This window comes from Hyla sarda, chromosome 2 (genome assembly GCF_029499605.1).
Source record: "Hyla sarda isolate aHylSar1 chromosome 2, aHylSar1.hap1, whole genome shotgun sequence".
Lineage (NCBI taxonomy): Eukaryota > Metazoa > Chordata > Amphibia > Anura > Hylidae > Hyla > Hyla sarda.
The window spans coordinates 77,745,849-77,762,356 of NC_079190.1; the positions used below are offsets into that span (position 1 = coordinate 77,745,849).

Below are 16,508 nucleotides of genomic sequence, written 5' to 3' on the forward strand. Positions count from 1 at the left end.
GAAGAGGATCCGCTGAGCCTGTGTGGATGATGGCATGGGCCGTACCAGGGAGCGGATTCTAAGGTGTCGGTGGTTTCCTCCAGAGCACACCGCAGAGCGGGATAAACTTGCTGCAGCAGGCAGCACCCAGGTCGCTACCCCTGATACGACTCCTCCACACCGGCTGCCGAGGTGAAGCGTGGCATAGGAAGGAAAAGGCAAACTCTTAGTCAGAGAAAGGCAAGAAGGTCAGGACTGGCGGCACTGGAGCATGGTCAGGAAACGTAGCAAGGTGGTCAGGTACACAGTAAGGCAGAACACAAGTATGGAACGCTTTCTCTAAGGCTGTGAGGCACAAAGATCCGGCAGGGGTTAAAGGAAGTGCAGACATATATAGGGGCAGGAAACAACAAGGACAAATTAGTGGCATACTGGCCCTTTAAATTTCAGAGAGCCGGCGCGCGCACCCTGAGAGGCGGGGATGCACGTGCCGGCAGGCAGAAAGAACAGAGGAGACACGGGGAGGATGGGGAAGGTAACGGGCAGTGGGCTGGGTGAGATCGCATCGTGGGATGTGAATTGCAGCGCAGACCGCACCGTGCAGCGGAGAAGGAGTGTGTCTGCACCCACCATGTCTGGCCGCGGCACGACTCCTAACAGTAATCATAGAATATTACATGAGATGCTTCCGACATAATTTTCCGGGATGTAAAATTTGGCACCAAATTCTGCAATTTTGGTGGAAAAATCCAATATGGCGGCAACAAAAAAAATTTTATGCCAAAATTGGCACGGAAATGAACTTTCACATATTTTCATATTTTTAAAGCAGCACAAGAGACCTTTGAAAATGTGAGGAGAAAAAAACAAATGTGTAATTAATATCGCTGGAACAGAAATTACAGTAGCTTTTGAAAATCTCCCCCTTATGTTAATCTCAACTCCAAAACAGACCGCCTAAATATAGTCAACCACCAGACCTCTAATGTAATTGAACTCCAGATCAAACATAAAAACCATTCAGCCCGACAATACAGGCTCAGCCTTGGGCAACTATGCACAAGGTTCTGATGCCATTCAGTATCATGACACTCTGTGCACTAATGCAATGGGATTAATTCTGGGGGATTATACAGAATGGGCTGTAGTTTAACAAGAGGCAGGAGAGAGGAAGGTAAGTATCCAAAATATAATATCCAACATTTATTAAATGTAGAGAGGCTTATGCTGTATCCCCACCCTAGGTCAACTGGGTAAAGACTAGAAAGCGACAGGGTGAGGAAGGCTATAAATAGGGTGGCTCCTCGTAAACCCTCGTAAAAAACCCTCGTAAAAAGTGAATTGACACATCTGCCCACTGTGTACAGCACTATGGAGGGAAAAGTGGTAGTAGTATGAAACAGGAATGTACATCTTCTCTGCCGCAGCTAAAGTATGAGGGAAATGCAAAACAAGAATGTCATTATTTCTCATTGGCGTCAAGGCCAGGAAAATGTTTTACATAAATCAATAACTGATGGTGACATTTATAACAGTCAAAGCGAAACAAGAAGACATGCAAAATGGCTGTAGTAAAGTTTATTTGCAGATCTATATGCTAATGTCTACCTTAATAATCACTTGGCGGGTAATTAACATGCGCTCCACACCTTGCGGTACTTCACTTTCTCTGGATTAGTAAGACATTCTTCCAAGGACAAGTGATATGATGTAACCCAGATTTGATTAAAGGGCACATAGACCCAGACTGAGGTGCAGAAGTGGCCTTGGAGGACATTGAATCACAACTGATTGATTTTAACTCTCACATTAAGCTGAAGCCTATAATCATGCATTCAGTTTCATGCAATCTTGTAGCCCGCAGCTGTTGAATTGGTTGTGCTATGAACTGTAGGAGAGGCATAGTTGGACTCTCTATGAATACAATTTAAACTTAAAGGGGTTATCCAGGAAAAAACTTTTTTATATATATCAACTGGCTCCAGAAAGTTAAACAGATTTGTAAATTACTTCTATTAAAAAATCTTAATCCTTTCAGTACTTATGAGCTTCTGAAGTTAAGGTTGTTCTTTTCTGTCTAAGTGCTCTCTGATGACACGTGTCTCGGGAACCGCTCAGTTTAGAAGAGGTTTGCTATGGGGATTTGCTTCTAAACTGGGCGTTTCCCGAGACGCGTGTCATCAGAGAGGACTTAGACAGAAAAGAACTACCTTAACTTCAGAAGCTAATAAGTTTTTACCTGGATAACCCCTTTAAACCCTGCATATGTACATATTATAAAATGTTAAGAAATGTGTTTTTAAGGTGCATACATACATATATTCATACATTGGTGGACAGTGTTGAGGTTTGTAAGGTGTGTGTTTTTAGTAATACATTCCTATAAGGGATAACAAGGGGATGGCACAACTGACATCTCCTCAAAGTCATATATATTCCATTCCAGTTTTCACAAACCAAAAGTGTACCTGTCATTATACGAATTTTTTTTTTACATGTCTCAGGGAACCTTATCAATCTTTAGTTATGGCCAGGAGAATTGTGGGGCTGAGTGCTGCACTACCCACCTCTCTGCAATCTCTGTCTCACTACACAGGACAAGCACCATAGACCTATCTTGAGACTGTAGGAAGCTGGGTAGTGAAGCACTCAGCCAGGCTATATCTTAAGATTGTGGGGGTTTAAACACTCAGAGGGAAATTTATCAATGTTGGTGTAGGTAGAATTTTTTTGTAGATTGTTTTGGATGGTCTAAAATTGGTGCAATTGCACCAAATCTAACATACTTGTGCAAGGCACATGATAAATTTTGTGCAAAGTCCTAAATCTCCACACAGTTCTATTTGTACACCTGAGCTGCACCTCACAGGAAAAGTGGACACTTGTATTTTGTTCTATTGCTTTGAGGCTCAGATTCCATTTTTCCACCAGAAAAAACGCCAGAAAAACTGTCACAGCTTTTTCCTGCATTTTGTCAGTTTTTCTAGCGTTTTTGCTGGTGTACGGAAACAGTAATTTTTGTACCCTGAGGTAATTTTTTCACTGCCTTCAGGGTACCACTCCATGGGTCAGATGCTGAGCGCCTGGTCCACAGAGTGTAAGGAGGTGAGGAGTGATGTATAGCATATACAGGGTGCAGAGCATCACTACTTACCTCAGCCGGATGTATAGTATACAGGGGTGCATAGTGTACCCATGTATACTATACAGGAGCCCAGCAAGGAAAGTGTTAACCCATGCTGCTGCTGAGCAGTTCTGGGTTAAGTCTTTGTGCGCTATCCTGTATATACAGCTGTCTATAGATGACTGTATATAGAGGATACAGTAGGCACACGTCAACAATTGGAGGAACACACTGCAATATGGGCGCACTCCCCAGGGGAGAGTGCCAAAAATGTACTAACCTTTTTTTGTTTTCTTCGCATTTCAGATATGTGAATGGGGAGGACTACGTCAGATTCGGTGGATTGCGACGATGACCAGTATTTTTTTTTATATCAATAAAAGGTATAACAAATGCTGTGGGGGAGTGTTTTTTTTTTAAATAAAATGTTTTTTTTCAATGTGTTGTGTTTTTTATAATTGAATTTTCAGACTTAGTAGTGGAAGCCGTCTTGTAGACAGAATCCATTTCTATGCCAAGGCTTAGCATTAGCCTCAAAAACAGCTAGCACTAAGTCCCAACTATTACTCCGGTACCCACCTCCACAGGGGTGCCGGGAAGAGCCGGTACCAACAGGCCCGGCACGTCAAATATGGCGCTCATGGGCCTAAGCAGTAACAGGCTGGTGTTAATTAGGCTGGGGAGGGCCAGTAACAATGGTCCTCGCCCACCCTGGTAACATCAGGCTGTTGCTACTTGGTTGGTATCTGGCTGATACTGAAAATAGGGGGAACCACGCCTAGGGTTACCCCTATTTTCAGTATCAGCCAGATACCAACCAAGCAGCAACAGCCTGACATTCCCAGGGTGGTCGTGGACTAGGGCTGCACGATATATCGCAAAAGCAATTGAATCGCTATTTTTTTTTTCAATATAGCGATATGGCCCCCCGAGAAAACTTGCGATTATCTGTTGGCGCCGTCTCTGTGCTGCTGCGGGCGGGGGCCGGCCAGAGCAGGTAAAAACTAATTTAAATACAAAAAATCAGTGTTTCCCAACCAGGGTGCCTCTAGTTGTTGCAAAACTACAACTCCCAGTATGCCTGTACCGGCAAAGGCTGTCCGGGCATGCTGTTAGTAATAGTTTCACAACAGCTGGAGGCACCCTGGTAGAAAAACACTGAGCTAAGTAAAAGGGCACAGGGAGAAAAATAAAAGAAAAACCTTCTGCTCACCTACTCCTGGTCCTTGCAGATGCTCCATGCGGTCCGGTGTCTCCTCTTTACCATACAAGTAGTAGGACCTTTCCCTTTTCAGCCACTGGACACAGCTGTGTCACGTGTCAAGCCAGTGATTGGCTGATAGGGAAAGGTCTTTTTCGGCTGCAAACACACTGGGTTTCCCGGAACCAGTGGGAGATTTGAAAAACGTCCGGGAAACCCAGTGTATTGCTGCAGTACAAAAAGCTACCTACAGGGGGTAGAATGTGACAGGAGGGGGGATAATGTGACAGAGGGGATATTGTGACAGAGGGGATAATGTGACAGGGGGGGGTGTGTGATAAGGGGGATAATGTGACAGGGGGGAATGTGACGGTGGAGGGGGAAGATGACGGGGAAGAATGTGACAGGGGGGAGATGTGATATGGGGGAGAATGTGACAGGGGGGAATGTGACAGAGGGTGGAAATGTGATGGGGTGGAATGTGACAGGGGAGGGGGAATGTGACAGGGGGGGGAATGTGACAGGGTGGAATGTGACAGGGGAGGGGGAATGTGACGGGAGGGGAATGTGACAAGGGAGGGGGAATGTGACAGGGGGATGTGATGGGAGGGGAAGAATGTGATGGACGGGGGGGAATGTGACTGGGGGGGAAAATGATACAGGGGAGGGTGGAATGTGACGGACGGGGGGGGGAGGAATGTGACAGGGGGAGTGGGGAATGTGACAGGGGAGAATGTGACGGGGAGTGGGGAATGTGATAGGGGAGGGGGGAATATGACAGGGGGGAGAATGTGACAAGGGGAGGGGAGAATGTGACGGGGGAGGGGATAATGTGACAGGGGATAATGTGACAGGGGGAGGGATGCAACAAGGGGGGGAATGTGACAGGGAGGGTTATGTGAAAGGGAAGGGATAATGTGACAGTGGGGGAATGAGATGGGGAATAATGTGACGGGGGGGGAATGTGAGGGGGAGGGGGGAAAGGTGACGGAGGGAATGTGACAGTGGGGGGGAGAATGTGACAGGGGGAGATGTGATATGGGGGGGGAATGTGACAGAGGGGGGGTATGTAAAGGGGGGAATGTGACAGGGGAGGGGGAATGTGATGGGGGGGGAATGTGACAAGGGAGAGGGAATGTGATGGGGGGATGTGACGGGAGGGGGGAATGTGACGGGGGGAGAATGTGATGGGGGGGAGAATGTGACAGGGGGAGGGGGGAAATGTGAAAGGGGGAGGGGAGGAATGTGGCAGGGGGGATAATGTGACGGGGAGTGGGGAATGTGACAGGGGGAGGGGGAATGTGACAGGGGGAGGGGGGAATGTTACAGGGGGGAGATTGTGACGGGGGAGGGGAGAATGTTGCAGAGGGGATAGTGTGACGGGGGAGGGATGTGACAAGGGGGGAAATGTGACAGTGGGGGATAATGTGACAGGGGGAAGGGATAATGTGACAGGGGGTGGGGATAATGTGACAGGGTGGCGGAATGTGACGAGAATGTGACAGGGGGGAAGAATGTGACAGGGGGAGATGTGATATGGGGGAGAATGTGACAGGGGGGAATGTGACAGGGAGGAGATGTGATATGGGGGAGAATGTGACAGGGGGGGAATGTGACAGAGGTGGGGAATGTGACGGGAGGGGGAGGGATGTGACAAGGGAGGGGGAATGTGACGGGAGAGGGGGTAATGTGAGGGACGGGGGGAATGTGACTTGGGGGGAGAATGTGACAGGGGAAGGGGAGGAATGTGACAGGGGGAGAATGTGACGGGGAGTGGGGAATATGACAGGGGGAGGGGGAATGTGACGGGGAGAATGTGAAGGGGGAGAATGTGACGGGGGGAATGTGACGGGGGAGAATGTGACGGGGAGTGGGGAATGTGACAGGGGAGGGGGGATGTGATGGGGGAATGTGACAAGGGAGAGGGAATGTGATGGGGGGATGTGACGGGAGGGGGGAATGTGACGGGGGAGAATATGACAGGGGGATGGGGGAATGTGACGGGGGGGGGGAGAATGTGACAGGGGGAGGGGGGAAATGTGAAAGGGGGAGGGGAGGAATGTGACAGGGGGGATAATGTGAAGGGGAGTGGGGAATGTGACAGGGGGAGGGGGAATGTGACAGGGGGAGGGGGAATGTCACAGGGGGGGAGATTGTGACGGGGGAGGGGAGAATGTTACAGGGGGAGGGGATAATGTGACAGAGGGGAAAGTGTGACGGGGGAGGGATGTGAAAAGGGGGGGAATGTGGCAGTGGGGGATAATTTGACAGGGGGAAGGGATAATGTGACAGGGGCGGGGATAATGTGACAGGGTGGCGGAATGTGACGGGGGAATGTGACAGGGGGGGACGAATGTGACAGGGGGAGATGTGATATGGGGGAGAATGTGACAGGGAGGAGATGTGATATGTGGGGGAATGTGACAGGGGGAATGTGACAGAGGTGGGGAATGTGACGGGGGGGGATGTGACAAGGGAGGGGGAATGTGACGGACGGGGGGGAATGTGACTGGGGGGGAGAATGTGACAGGGGGAGGGGAGGAATGTGACAGGGGGGGGGAGAATGTGACAGGGAGTGGAGAATGTGACGGGGGAGGGGAGAATGTGACAGGGGAGAATGTGACGGGGGAGGGGAGAATGTGATTGGGGAGGGGAGAATGTGACGGGGGGAGGGGAGAATGTGAAGGGGGGAGAATGTGATGGGGGGAATGTGACGGGGAAAATGTGACGGGGGGAGAATGTGACGGGGAGTGGGGAATGTGACAGGGGAGGGGGGAATGTGACAGGGGGGAGATTATGATTGGGGGAGGGGAGAATGTTACAGGGGGAGTGGATAATGTGACAGATTGGATAGTGTGATAGGAGGAGGGATGTGACAAGGGGGGGAATGTGACAAGGGGGATAATGTGACAGGGGAAGAGATAATGTGACAGGGGGTGGGGATAATGTGACAGGGTGGGGGAATGTGATGGGGGAATGTGACAGGGGGAGAAGAATGTGACAGGGGAGATGTGATATGGGGGAGAATGTGACAGGGGGAATGTGACAGGGATGAGATGTGATATGGGGGAGAATGTGACAGGGGGTGGAATGTGACAGAGGGGGGGGGATGTGACAGGGGAGGGGGAATGTGACGGGAGGGGGGATGAGACAAGGGAGGGGGAGTGTGACGGGAGGGGGGGGAATGTGACAGATGGGGGGAATGTGACTGGGGGGAGAATGTTCCACCCCTGGGGCGGTGAGTACCGGGGTAATAATTGGAGGTTAGCGCTAGCTGTTTTGGGGCTGGCCCGGCTTAGTAATGGATTCCGTCTACAAGACGACTTCCACTACTAAGCCTCAAAACATTGAATTTTTATTTTATTTAAATAAACACCCCCCCCCCACAGCCCTCTTTAACCATTTTATTGAAATTTTTAAAAACGCCGGTCATCGTCGCAGTCCACCGAATATGACGTAGTCCTCCGCGTTCATGTCTCTGAAAAGAAAAACACGAAAAATGGGTTAGTAAATTTTTTGTTGCTAAACTACAACTCCCAACATTGGGGGGGGGGGCTGTAGTTAAGCAACAGCTGGAGTCTCTCTGTTTGGGAACACACTGACAGAAAGGCTCTGTTCCCATTATGCAAAACGCATAATGATAACAGAGTCAGGCCTGGACGTGTAGCTCCACCCCTAATGATGTCATCACTAGGGGGGGGGGAGCAGTAATGGTCGCGGGGGGGTCTTAGGAGTGAGACCCCCTTTTGATCTGTCCCTCTGCCATGGTAGTAGTTGCAGTACCACAGCACTGAGCGATGGTACTTGCACATCCCCTGGCTGCGAGACTCTTTTGGGGCTTTTAGGATTACTACTCCCATCATGGACAGACTCTGGCCATGTTGGGAGTTATAGTCCAGAGGCTGAGGGGCAGATCGCACAGGATCATTCTCCAGAGCCCCGCTGCGATCTGCATATATTAAGTTAACATGCCGGCGGCACATGCAGATCCACTGTATACGCTGCCACAATTCATAATCCCCACCGCTGGGAGATGGGAGCTCTGATTGGTGAAAAGCTATTCACCAATCAGAGCTCCCATCTCCCGATGGTAGAAAACAGAAGAGAAAAAAGACGGGGCGCTCTCTCGTAGGACAGGAAATGGGGGGGGGGAAGAAGTTGAGGGGTAAAAGTGGGGAGTGGTGTAGAGCGCTCCTGCTGAATAAGGACAGACTCCACATGTTGCACAGGACTATTTATTAGAAAATAAAGGACTAAATAAAGGAATAAAGAAATAAAGGAATAAAGAAATGAAGGAATAAAGAAATAAAGAAATACATTTTCTAATAAATAGTCCTGTGCTACACGTGGAGTCTGTCCTCATTCAGCAGGAGCGCTCTACACCACTCCCCACTTTTACCCGCCTTTTCTCCATCTCCCAGTGGTGGGGATTATGAATTATGATAGCTGTATACAGGAGCCGGGAGCCGGCGAGGAGCGCAGTGGAGCCGCATGTGCCTCTGGCATGTTAACTGAATATATGCGGATCACAGCGGGTCTCTGGAGAATGACCAAGTGTGATCTGCCCCTCAGGCTCTGGACTATAACGGAGTCTGTCCATGATGGGAGTAGTAGTCCTAACTGTCCCAAAAGAGTCCCACAGCCGGGGAATGTGCAAGTGCCATGGGACAATGCGACAGACTCTGATGGGAGTTATAGTCCAGGCACTGAGGGGCAGATCGCAGCAGGTCATTCTCCAGAGACCCACTGCAATCAGCATTTATTAACTGTACAAACCAAAGGCACATGCGGCTCCACTGCGCTCTGCGCCGGCTCCTATATACAGCTCTAACAATTCATAATCCCCGCCTCCGGGAGATGGGAGCTCTGATTGGTGAATAGCTATTCACCAATCAGAGCTCCCGTCTCCCGGCGGCGGAGATCATGAAATGCGTCCCTCTGATTGGTGAATAGCTAATTCACCAATCAGAGCTCTCGACAGCGAGGGATTATGAAATGCGTCCCTCTGATTGGTGAATAGCTATTCACCAATCAGATCTCCCTTCTCCCGGCAGCGGGGATTATGAATCATGACAGCTGTATACAAGAGCCGGTGGGGAGCGCAGTGTAGCCGCATGTGCCTCCGGCTTGTGCAGTTAATAAATGCAGATTGCAGCGGGTCTCTGGAGAATTACCTGCTGCGATCTGCCCCTCGCACTATAACTCCCATCATGGGCAGAGTCTGTCCAAGATGGGAGTAGTAGTCCTAATTGTCCCAAAAGAGTCCCGCAGCCGGGGGATGTGCAAGTGCTGTCCCTCAGAGCTGTGGTACTACAACTACTCCCATCATAGGACAGACTCTGTCCCATGATGGGAATAGTTGTAGTTTAGCAGTGTTGAGGGACGGCTCCTGCATCCCCCCGGCTGTCTCGGTAGAACACTTTCCTATGTGTCCTTTTTGATGGTGTATTTTTGCGTAAAAAAAAAGGATTTGCGCAAAAAAAATGTGTCTAAACAAGAAAAAAAAACGGACATGATAAATTAGTATCCATTGCAAAATGCATTCCACAATACACAAAAAATAGAGTACTTGCTTTTTGCCCTATCAAAAAAGACGCACAAAAAATAACTCACTGCGCAAAAATTTGCACTACATATAGAAAAGATAAAGCTTCCACCACTAATGATAAATTACCCCCACAGACCCTATTAATCACTTGTAAACTATGTTTGGTTTATTAAAGTGAATATGAGCACCAGGAATTTAATACAGTTTTCTTTTACTTTTGTTTTTGAAGGAATTTTGATGTATGACGTGAATGAAGCACTTAAACGTGACGCCAATGGCACCTTAGGCTGGGTCCACACTACGTTTTGTCCCATACGGGAGCGCATACGGCAGGGGGGAGCTAAAAGCTCACGCTCCCGTATGTCACCGTATGCGCTCCCGTATGTCATTCATTTCAATGAGCCGACCGGAGTGAAACGTTCGGTCCGGTCGGCTCATTTTTGCGCCGTATGCGCTTTTACAACCGGACCTAAAACTGTGGTCAACCACGGTTTTAGGTCCGGTTGTAAAAGCGCATACGGCGCAAAAATGAGCCGACCGGACCGAACTTTTCACTCCGGTCGGCTCATTGAAATGAATGACATACGGGAGCGCATACGGTAACATACGGGAGCGCAAGCTTTTAGCTCCCCCCTGCCGTATGCGCTCCCGTATGGGACAAAACGTAGTGTGGACCCAGCCTTACTCAGAAGATGATAATCTTGAAACATGTTTTCAAACGTGATTGAAAATACAGAAGCAAAGATGACACAATGACAATCCTAGGCACCTACCTTAGGATAGGCATAGCGTGCACATATTGAGTAATCAGCCCCAACAAAGTATGGCAGCTCCATCTTAGGTACAAGAGTGTTGTTGATAGTCAGATAGGCAAGTCTTGTCCCATCTGGAGACCACCAGTGAGCAGCATAGCTATGAAGTACTTCCTCTGCAACACAAACACATTGAACACTATTGGGCAATACTAGCCGGTTACACACTTCAACATTTTAAAGGGGTACTCAGGTGGAAAACTTTTTTTTTTTTTTAAATCAACTGGTGCCAGAAAGTTAAACAGATTTGTAAATGACTTCTATTAAAAAATCTTAATCCTTCCAGTACTTATTAACTGCTGAATATTACAGAGGAAATTATTTTCTTTCTGAAACACAGCGCTCTCTGCTGACATCACAAGCACAGTGCTCTCTGCTGACATCTCTGTCCATTTTAGGAACTGTCCAGAGCAGCATATGTTTGCTATGGGGATTTTCTCCTACTCTGGACAGTTCTTAAAGTGGACAGAGATGTCAGCAGAGAGCCCTGTGCTCGTGATGTCAGCAGAGAGCTCTGTGTTCCAAAAAGAAAATAATTTTCTCTGTAGTATTCAGCGGCTAATAAGTACTGGAAGGATTAAGATTTTTTAATAGAAGTAATTTACAATCTGTCTAACTTTCTGGCACCAGTTGATTTAAATAAATAAAAAAAGTTTTCCACCGGAGTACCCCTTTAAATGGTCTAATAATAATGCAGGAAGACGATAACTAGTCAATATATTAATAGGACTTGACCATGTAAAGGAATAGGAAAACAAATGTTCAGTTGTTAAAGGCTTAGGCTACATTCACACTACAATTTGGGCATACAGCGGGGAAATTTCCACCGTAGTACCCATTTAATGCTGAGCCACATTGGCTGCGGAAGAGGAGAACACATTATCCCTTTTAGGAGCAAGATGCTGAACACTGCTGTGGGTTAGTCAGCACAGCATGACAGTACCACTGCCACTACAATCACTTTGTCATGTAAAGAGATCATTGCATGCTTTATAAAACTCAGCTTTCATTTAAAAAAAAGCCATACAGTTTTGTGTACTTCTCCTCTTCCGCATACAAACATTTTGCTGCAGTAACATATGCACTGCCATGCCCTTTGGACTAAGCCAAGCAGAATTAGTAGAAAACAGCAGTTAACCTGCCCCAGGCGATTAACCGTTGCCTGGTACTAGATGCAGTCTGCCTGACATTCCAGAAAGCTGCACCTATGTCATGCTGAAAAGAGAGGAGACATCTATACCTTTTACCATGGACAGCTTCTAGGCTCATCAATGTTTGCTTATGTATTCTTTTTTTTAGTAATTTTTTCCTTACTTTTTTTTGCTTATGTGCGACGTATTTATCAACTGGTTTCAGCCTGTTGATAATTTTCTTTCACGTAAGCAATTTTTCCTTTTTTACTTTGGTAGTAGCTTTTTCTGCTCCATGTTTGAGCTGGAGTAAATTTAGTCAATTTTTAACGCTGTTGCGACTTTTTTTTGCGCAGTTGCACCCTAAGGGTGCATTCCCACATGGCGTATTTTGCTGCGTATTTGCTGCGTATTTGGTGCTGCGTATTTTCCTACCCATTGACTTCAACAGGGAAAATAAAATACGCAGCAGCAAATACGCAGCAAATACGCCATGTGGGAACGTACCCTAAAGCTAAGTTTCCACTTGTTTTTTTTCTGGCAGTTTTTGGAAAACTGCCACTGCAGTTTTTGAGCCAAAGCCAGAAGTGTATTCAAAAGGAATAGGACATATAAAGGAAGGCATTACACATATCCTCCCTTATGGATCCACTTCTGACTTTGGCTCAAAAACTGTAGTGGCAGTATTCCAAAAACTGCCAGAAAAAAAAGTGGAAAGTTAGCCTAAAGGTACATTCACACAAATAGGATCTGCTGGATATTTTGTGCAACTGATTTTGCTACCCATTGAAGTTAATGGGGAGTAAAATCAGCTGCATACGCGTGAACACAGTTTCCAATTAGAAATGCATTGGCTTTTTACATGGAAGGATGCATCTTATAAAGCCTGACCTTGGTACGTCCAGTCAGAGATCCCATTGAGCACTCTTTCTGGATCTCCAGTTGAAGTAAGCCGAAGTGCTGGACCAGAAGCCACCTCTTGATAATATATATCATTTTCATAGATGAACACCTGGAATCAAACATTAAAATGACATATAGATACAAAGCAACAGTAGAACTGTTCAGAAATGATTTTGTACACCTTTATTACATCTCTGTGATATAATAAACAAAGGAAATCATGGTGTCGCTATGCAGTATTATGCATTAAAAAAAAATAATATCGGAGAAGTGGTTTTCCTAAAGCCGGCTCATAATGGAGAGATCTGCAAAGTTACCAAGAGCCAAGTAGAAGTGAATGGATATCTAATTATATAGTGCACAATATAGAACTATCCGTCTTTTGTCCACATGATAATCAGTTAATAGAAAAGAGATTTTAGACTATTTTCATCTTCAGGCCCCATATTAAAGTCTACACTGAGTCTGTTTTATATCCCAGCCGCATTCACAAAACTACAGAGAAGCCTCAACAAGCTGTTGACAGACACATACCAATTGACAGACACATACCATTTGGAGCAAACTGTTCAGAATGCTGGAGCCAGCACCGGGAGCTTGTGATGTCAATGCCCCGCCCCATCATGATGTCACGCCCCCCTCAATGCAAGTGTATGGGAGGGGGTGTGACAGCCGTCACGCCCCCCTCCCATAGACTTGCATTGAGGGGGCAGGGTGTAACATAATGAGGAGGCGGGGCTATGACATCATGAGCTCCCCGCGCCGACTCCAGTGTTCGGAACAGTTTGTTCCAAACGCTGAGCAGCGGAGTACCCCTTTAAATGTCTGATTGCTTGTAATAGGTCACAGGTTATCTTGCATTATCACAGAAATGTGATTATTTTGGTCATGGCTGGACAGTAGTCTATGACTTTATTTCCATTAGAAAAGTATTGTAAATAATGCAGTAGGATTGTAAGGATCTTTTGGATGAGGTTACTTTAAGGTTATTGATATAAAGGATATACTTGGGTAGCAAGATACAACATGAGATTTCAGCCATCTGTTACTTAAATCGGCCATGCAGTGTTGTAGCGATTAACAGACTAATGTCAGGCATACCTTTGTTTGTTTCTTTGGTTGCTCTATTTTAAGAAATAACAATTTTAATTCCCTCCACACATGTTCCTCCTCCTCCTCATGGCCCTTCCTCTTGTCCGCAGCTGCCCTATGTAGTTTGCATGCACATGAACGGTTAATGTGTAGTACAGCACATGCACTGTGAGTCTGCTATTGTTTCTCCACCTCTCAGACTTACCGCATGTGTGCTGTAATAAACATTTATGGCAAACTACTCAGGACCATCACGGGCAGGAAAGGCCTTATGTGCCAGTCACCAGGAGGAATGGAAAATATGTAAGCAATATGTCCGAGACTGGATATAAAAAAAAAAACAAGCAAAGAAAGCACCCAAAATTGCATTAAAAAGTGGTCTTCTATGGGATAGACCACTATGGATAATGCATACTTTATAGTGGGCTAAAATCCATAACACGAAGTCTGTTCTGGATAAAGGGGTCTTCTCAAAAAGTGTAAATATACGGTATATATATATCAGTGAATGTTGTAGATATTATATAGGCATGGCATGTGGCTGTTATGGAGGGAACGGGGTCCTTCTCTCCCAAATAATTCTATTCTTAGTAGTAGTCAAGAATAATAGACTGCCCAAAAGGTCATGGAAAACAGAAGGTCATTTAGGGTGGTACAACCCGTCGCTGTGACAGGAGGCTCCATTTTGATCAATGCTATGTGGCTCCCCTACACAGCCACTATGTAAAATAGAATATTTTAATTGATTTGTTAATAACATCTTGTTAGCAAGCACATACAATCACCATTATTGCAATCTATAAGCACCATACTTAAAGGGGTACTCCGCCCCTAGACATCTTATCCCCTATCCAAAGGATAGGTGTCACGATTCGGCTGGCTGGAGGGGGATCCTCTGTGCCAGAGAGGGATTGGCGTGGACCGTGTTAGTGGACCGGTTCTAAGTTGCTACTGGTATTCACCAGAGCCCGCCGAAAAAGCGGGTTGGTCTTGCAGCGGCGGTAGCAACCAGGTCGTATCCACCAGCAACGGCTCAACCTCTCTGACTGCTGAAGATAGGCGCGGTACAAGGGAGTAGACAAGAGCAAGGTCGGACGTAGCAGAAGGTCAGGGCAGGCAGCAAGGATCGTAGTCAGGGGCAACGGCAGGAGGTCTGGAACACAGGCTAGGAACACACAAGGAAACGCTTTCACTGGCACAATGGCAACAAGATCCGGCGAGGGAGTGCAGGGGAAGTGAGGTATAAGTAGGGAGTGCACAGGTGAACACACTGATTAAGCCTGCTGCGCCAATCAGTGGCGCAGTGGCCCTTTAAATTGCAGAGACCCGGCGCGCACGCACCCTAAGGAGCGGGGCCGCGCGCGCCGGGACAAGACAGACGGGGAACGAGTCAGGTACGGGAGTCGGGATGCGCATCGCGAGCGGGCGCCTCCCGCATCGCGAATCGCATCCCGGCTGAGAGAGATATTGCAGCGCACCCGGTCAGCAGGTCTGACCGGGGCGCTGCAAATGCGAGGAGCGGGGACCCGGAGCGCTCGGCGTAACAGTACCCCCCCCCTTGGGTCTCCCCCTCTTCTTGGAGCCTGAGAACCTGAGGATAAGACTTTTGTCTAGGATGTTGTCCTCAGGTTCCCAGGATCTCTCTTCTGGGCCACAGCCTTCCCAATCCACCCCAAAAATTTTTTTTCCTCTGACCGTCTTGGAGGCCAGAATCTCCTTCACGGAGAAGACGTCAGAAGAACCGGAAACAGGAGTGGGAGAAACAAGTTTGGGAGAGAAGCGGTTAATGATGAGTGGTTTAAGGAGAGAGACATGGAAGGCATTGGGAATACGAAGAGAAGGAGGAAGAAGGAGTTTGTAAGAGACAGGGTTAATCTGGCACAAGACTTTGAAAGGACCAAGATAGCGTGGTCCCAGTTTGTAACTATGGACACGAAAGCGGACATATTTAGCGGAGAGCCATACCTTGTCTCCGGGAGCAAAAATGGGGGGAGTTCTTCTTTTCTTATCGGCAAATCTTTTCATCCGGGATGAAGCCTGTAAAAGAGAATTTTGGGTCTCTTTCCAAATGGTGGAAAGATCATGAGTCACTTCATCCACAGCGGGCAAACCAGAGGGCAAGGGAGTAGGGAGGGGGGGAAGAGGGTGACGGCCGTACACCACGAAAAATGGGGACTTAGCAGAAGATTCGGAGACTCTGAAGTTGTATGAGAATTCGGCCCATGGTAGAAGATCTGCCCAGTCATCCTGGCGGGAGGAAACAAAATGCCGTAAATAGTCACCCAGGACCTGATTAATTCTTTCTACTTGCCCATTGGATTGGGGATGATAAGAAGAAGAGAAGTTTAATTTGATCTTGAGCTGTTTACAGAGGGCCCTCCAGAATTTAGACACGAATTGGACGCCTCTATCCGAGACGATATGCGTGGGCAAACCGTGAAGGCGAAAAATGTGTACAAAAAATTGCTTTGCCAACTGAGGCGCTGAAGGAAGACCAGGAAGAGGAATAAAATGTGCCATCTTGGAAAATCGATCAACGACCACCCAAACAACTGTGTTGCCATGGGATGAGGGCAAGTCTGTAATAAAGTCCATACCAATCTGTGACCAAGGCTGTTCGGGGACAGGCAGAGGATGAAGGAGGCCAGCAGGCTTCTGGCGAGGAGTCTTATCCCGGGCACAGACAGTACAGGCCCGCACAAAATCAACAACATCTGTC

The 16,508-nt window shown here is 47.4% G+C and overlaps 1 protein-coding gene across 4 annotated transcripts in view; it reads right to left on the minus strand.

Moving 5' to 3' along the window:
- The window catches only part of LOC130358644 (inactive dipeptidyl peptidase 10-like), a 186,529-nt gene that overhangs the window by 92,842 nt on the left and 77,179 nt on the right, over positions 1–16,508 (minus strand). For all 4 annotated transcript variants that reach the window (XR_008889594.1, XM_056562173.1, XM_056562172.1 and 1 more), the window contains 2 exons: positions 12,686–12,806; positions 10,626–10,780 (listed from right to left, as the gene is read on the minus strand). Coding sequence is in view for 3 of the 4 variants with exons in the window: in XM_056562173.1 (XP_056418148.1) it covers positions 10,626–10,780; positions 12,686–12,806 (276 nt within the window). In the remaining variant the exon portion in view is untranslated. The remainder of the gene's footprint in view (positions 1–10,625; positions 10,781–12,685; positions 12,807–16,508) is intronic.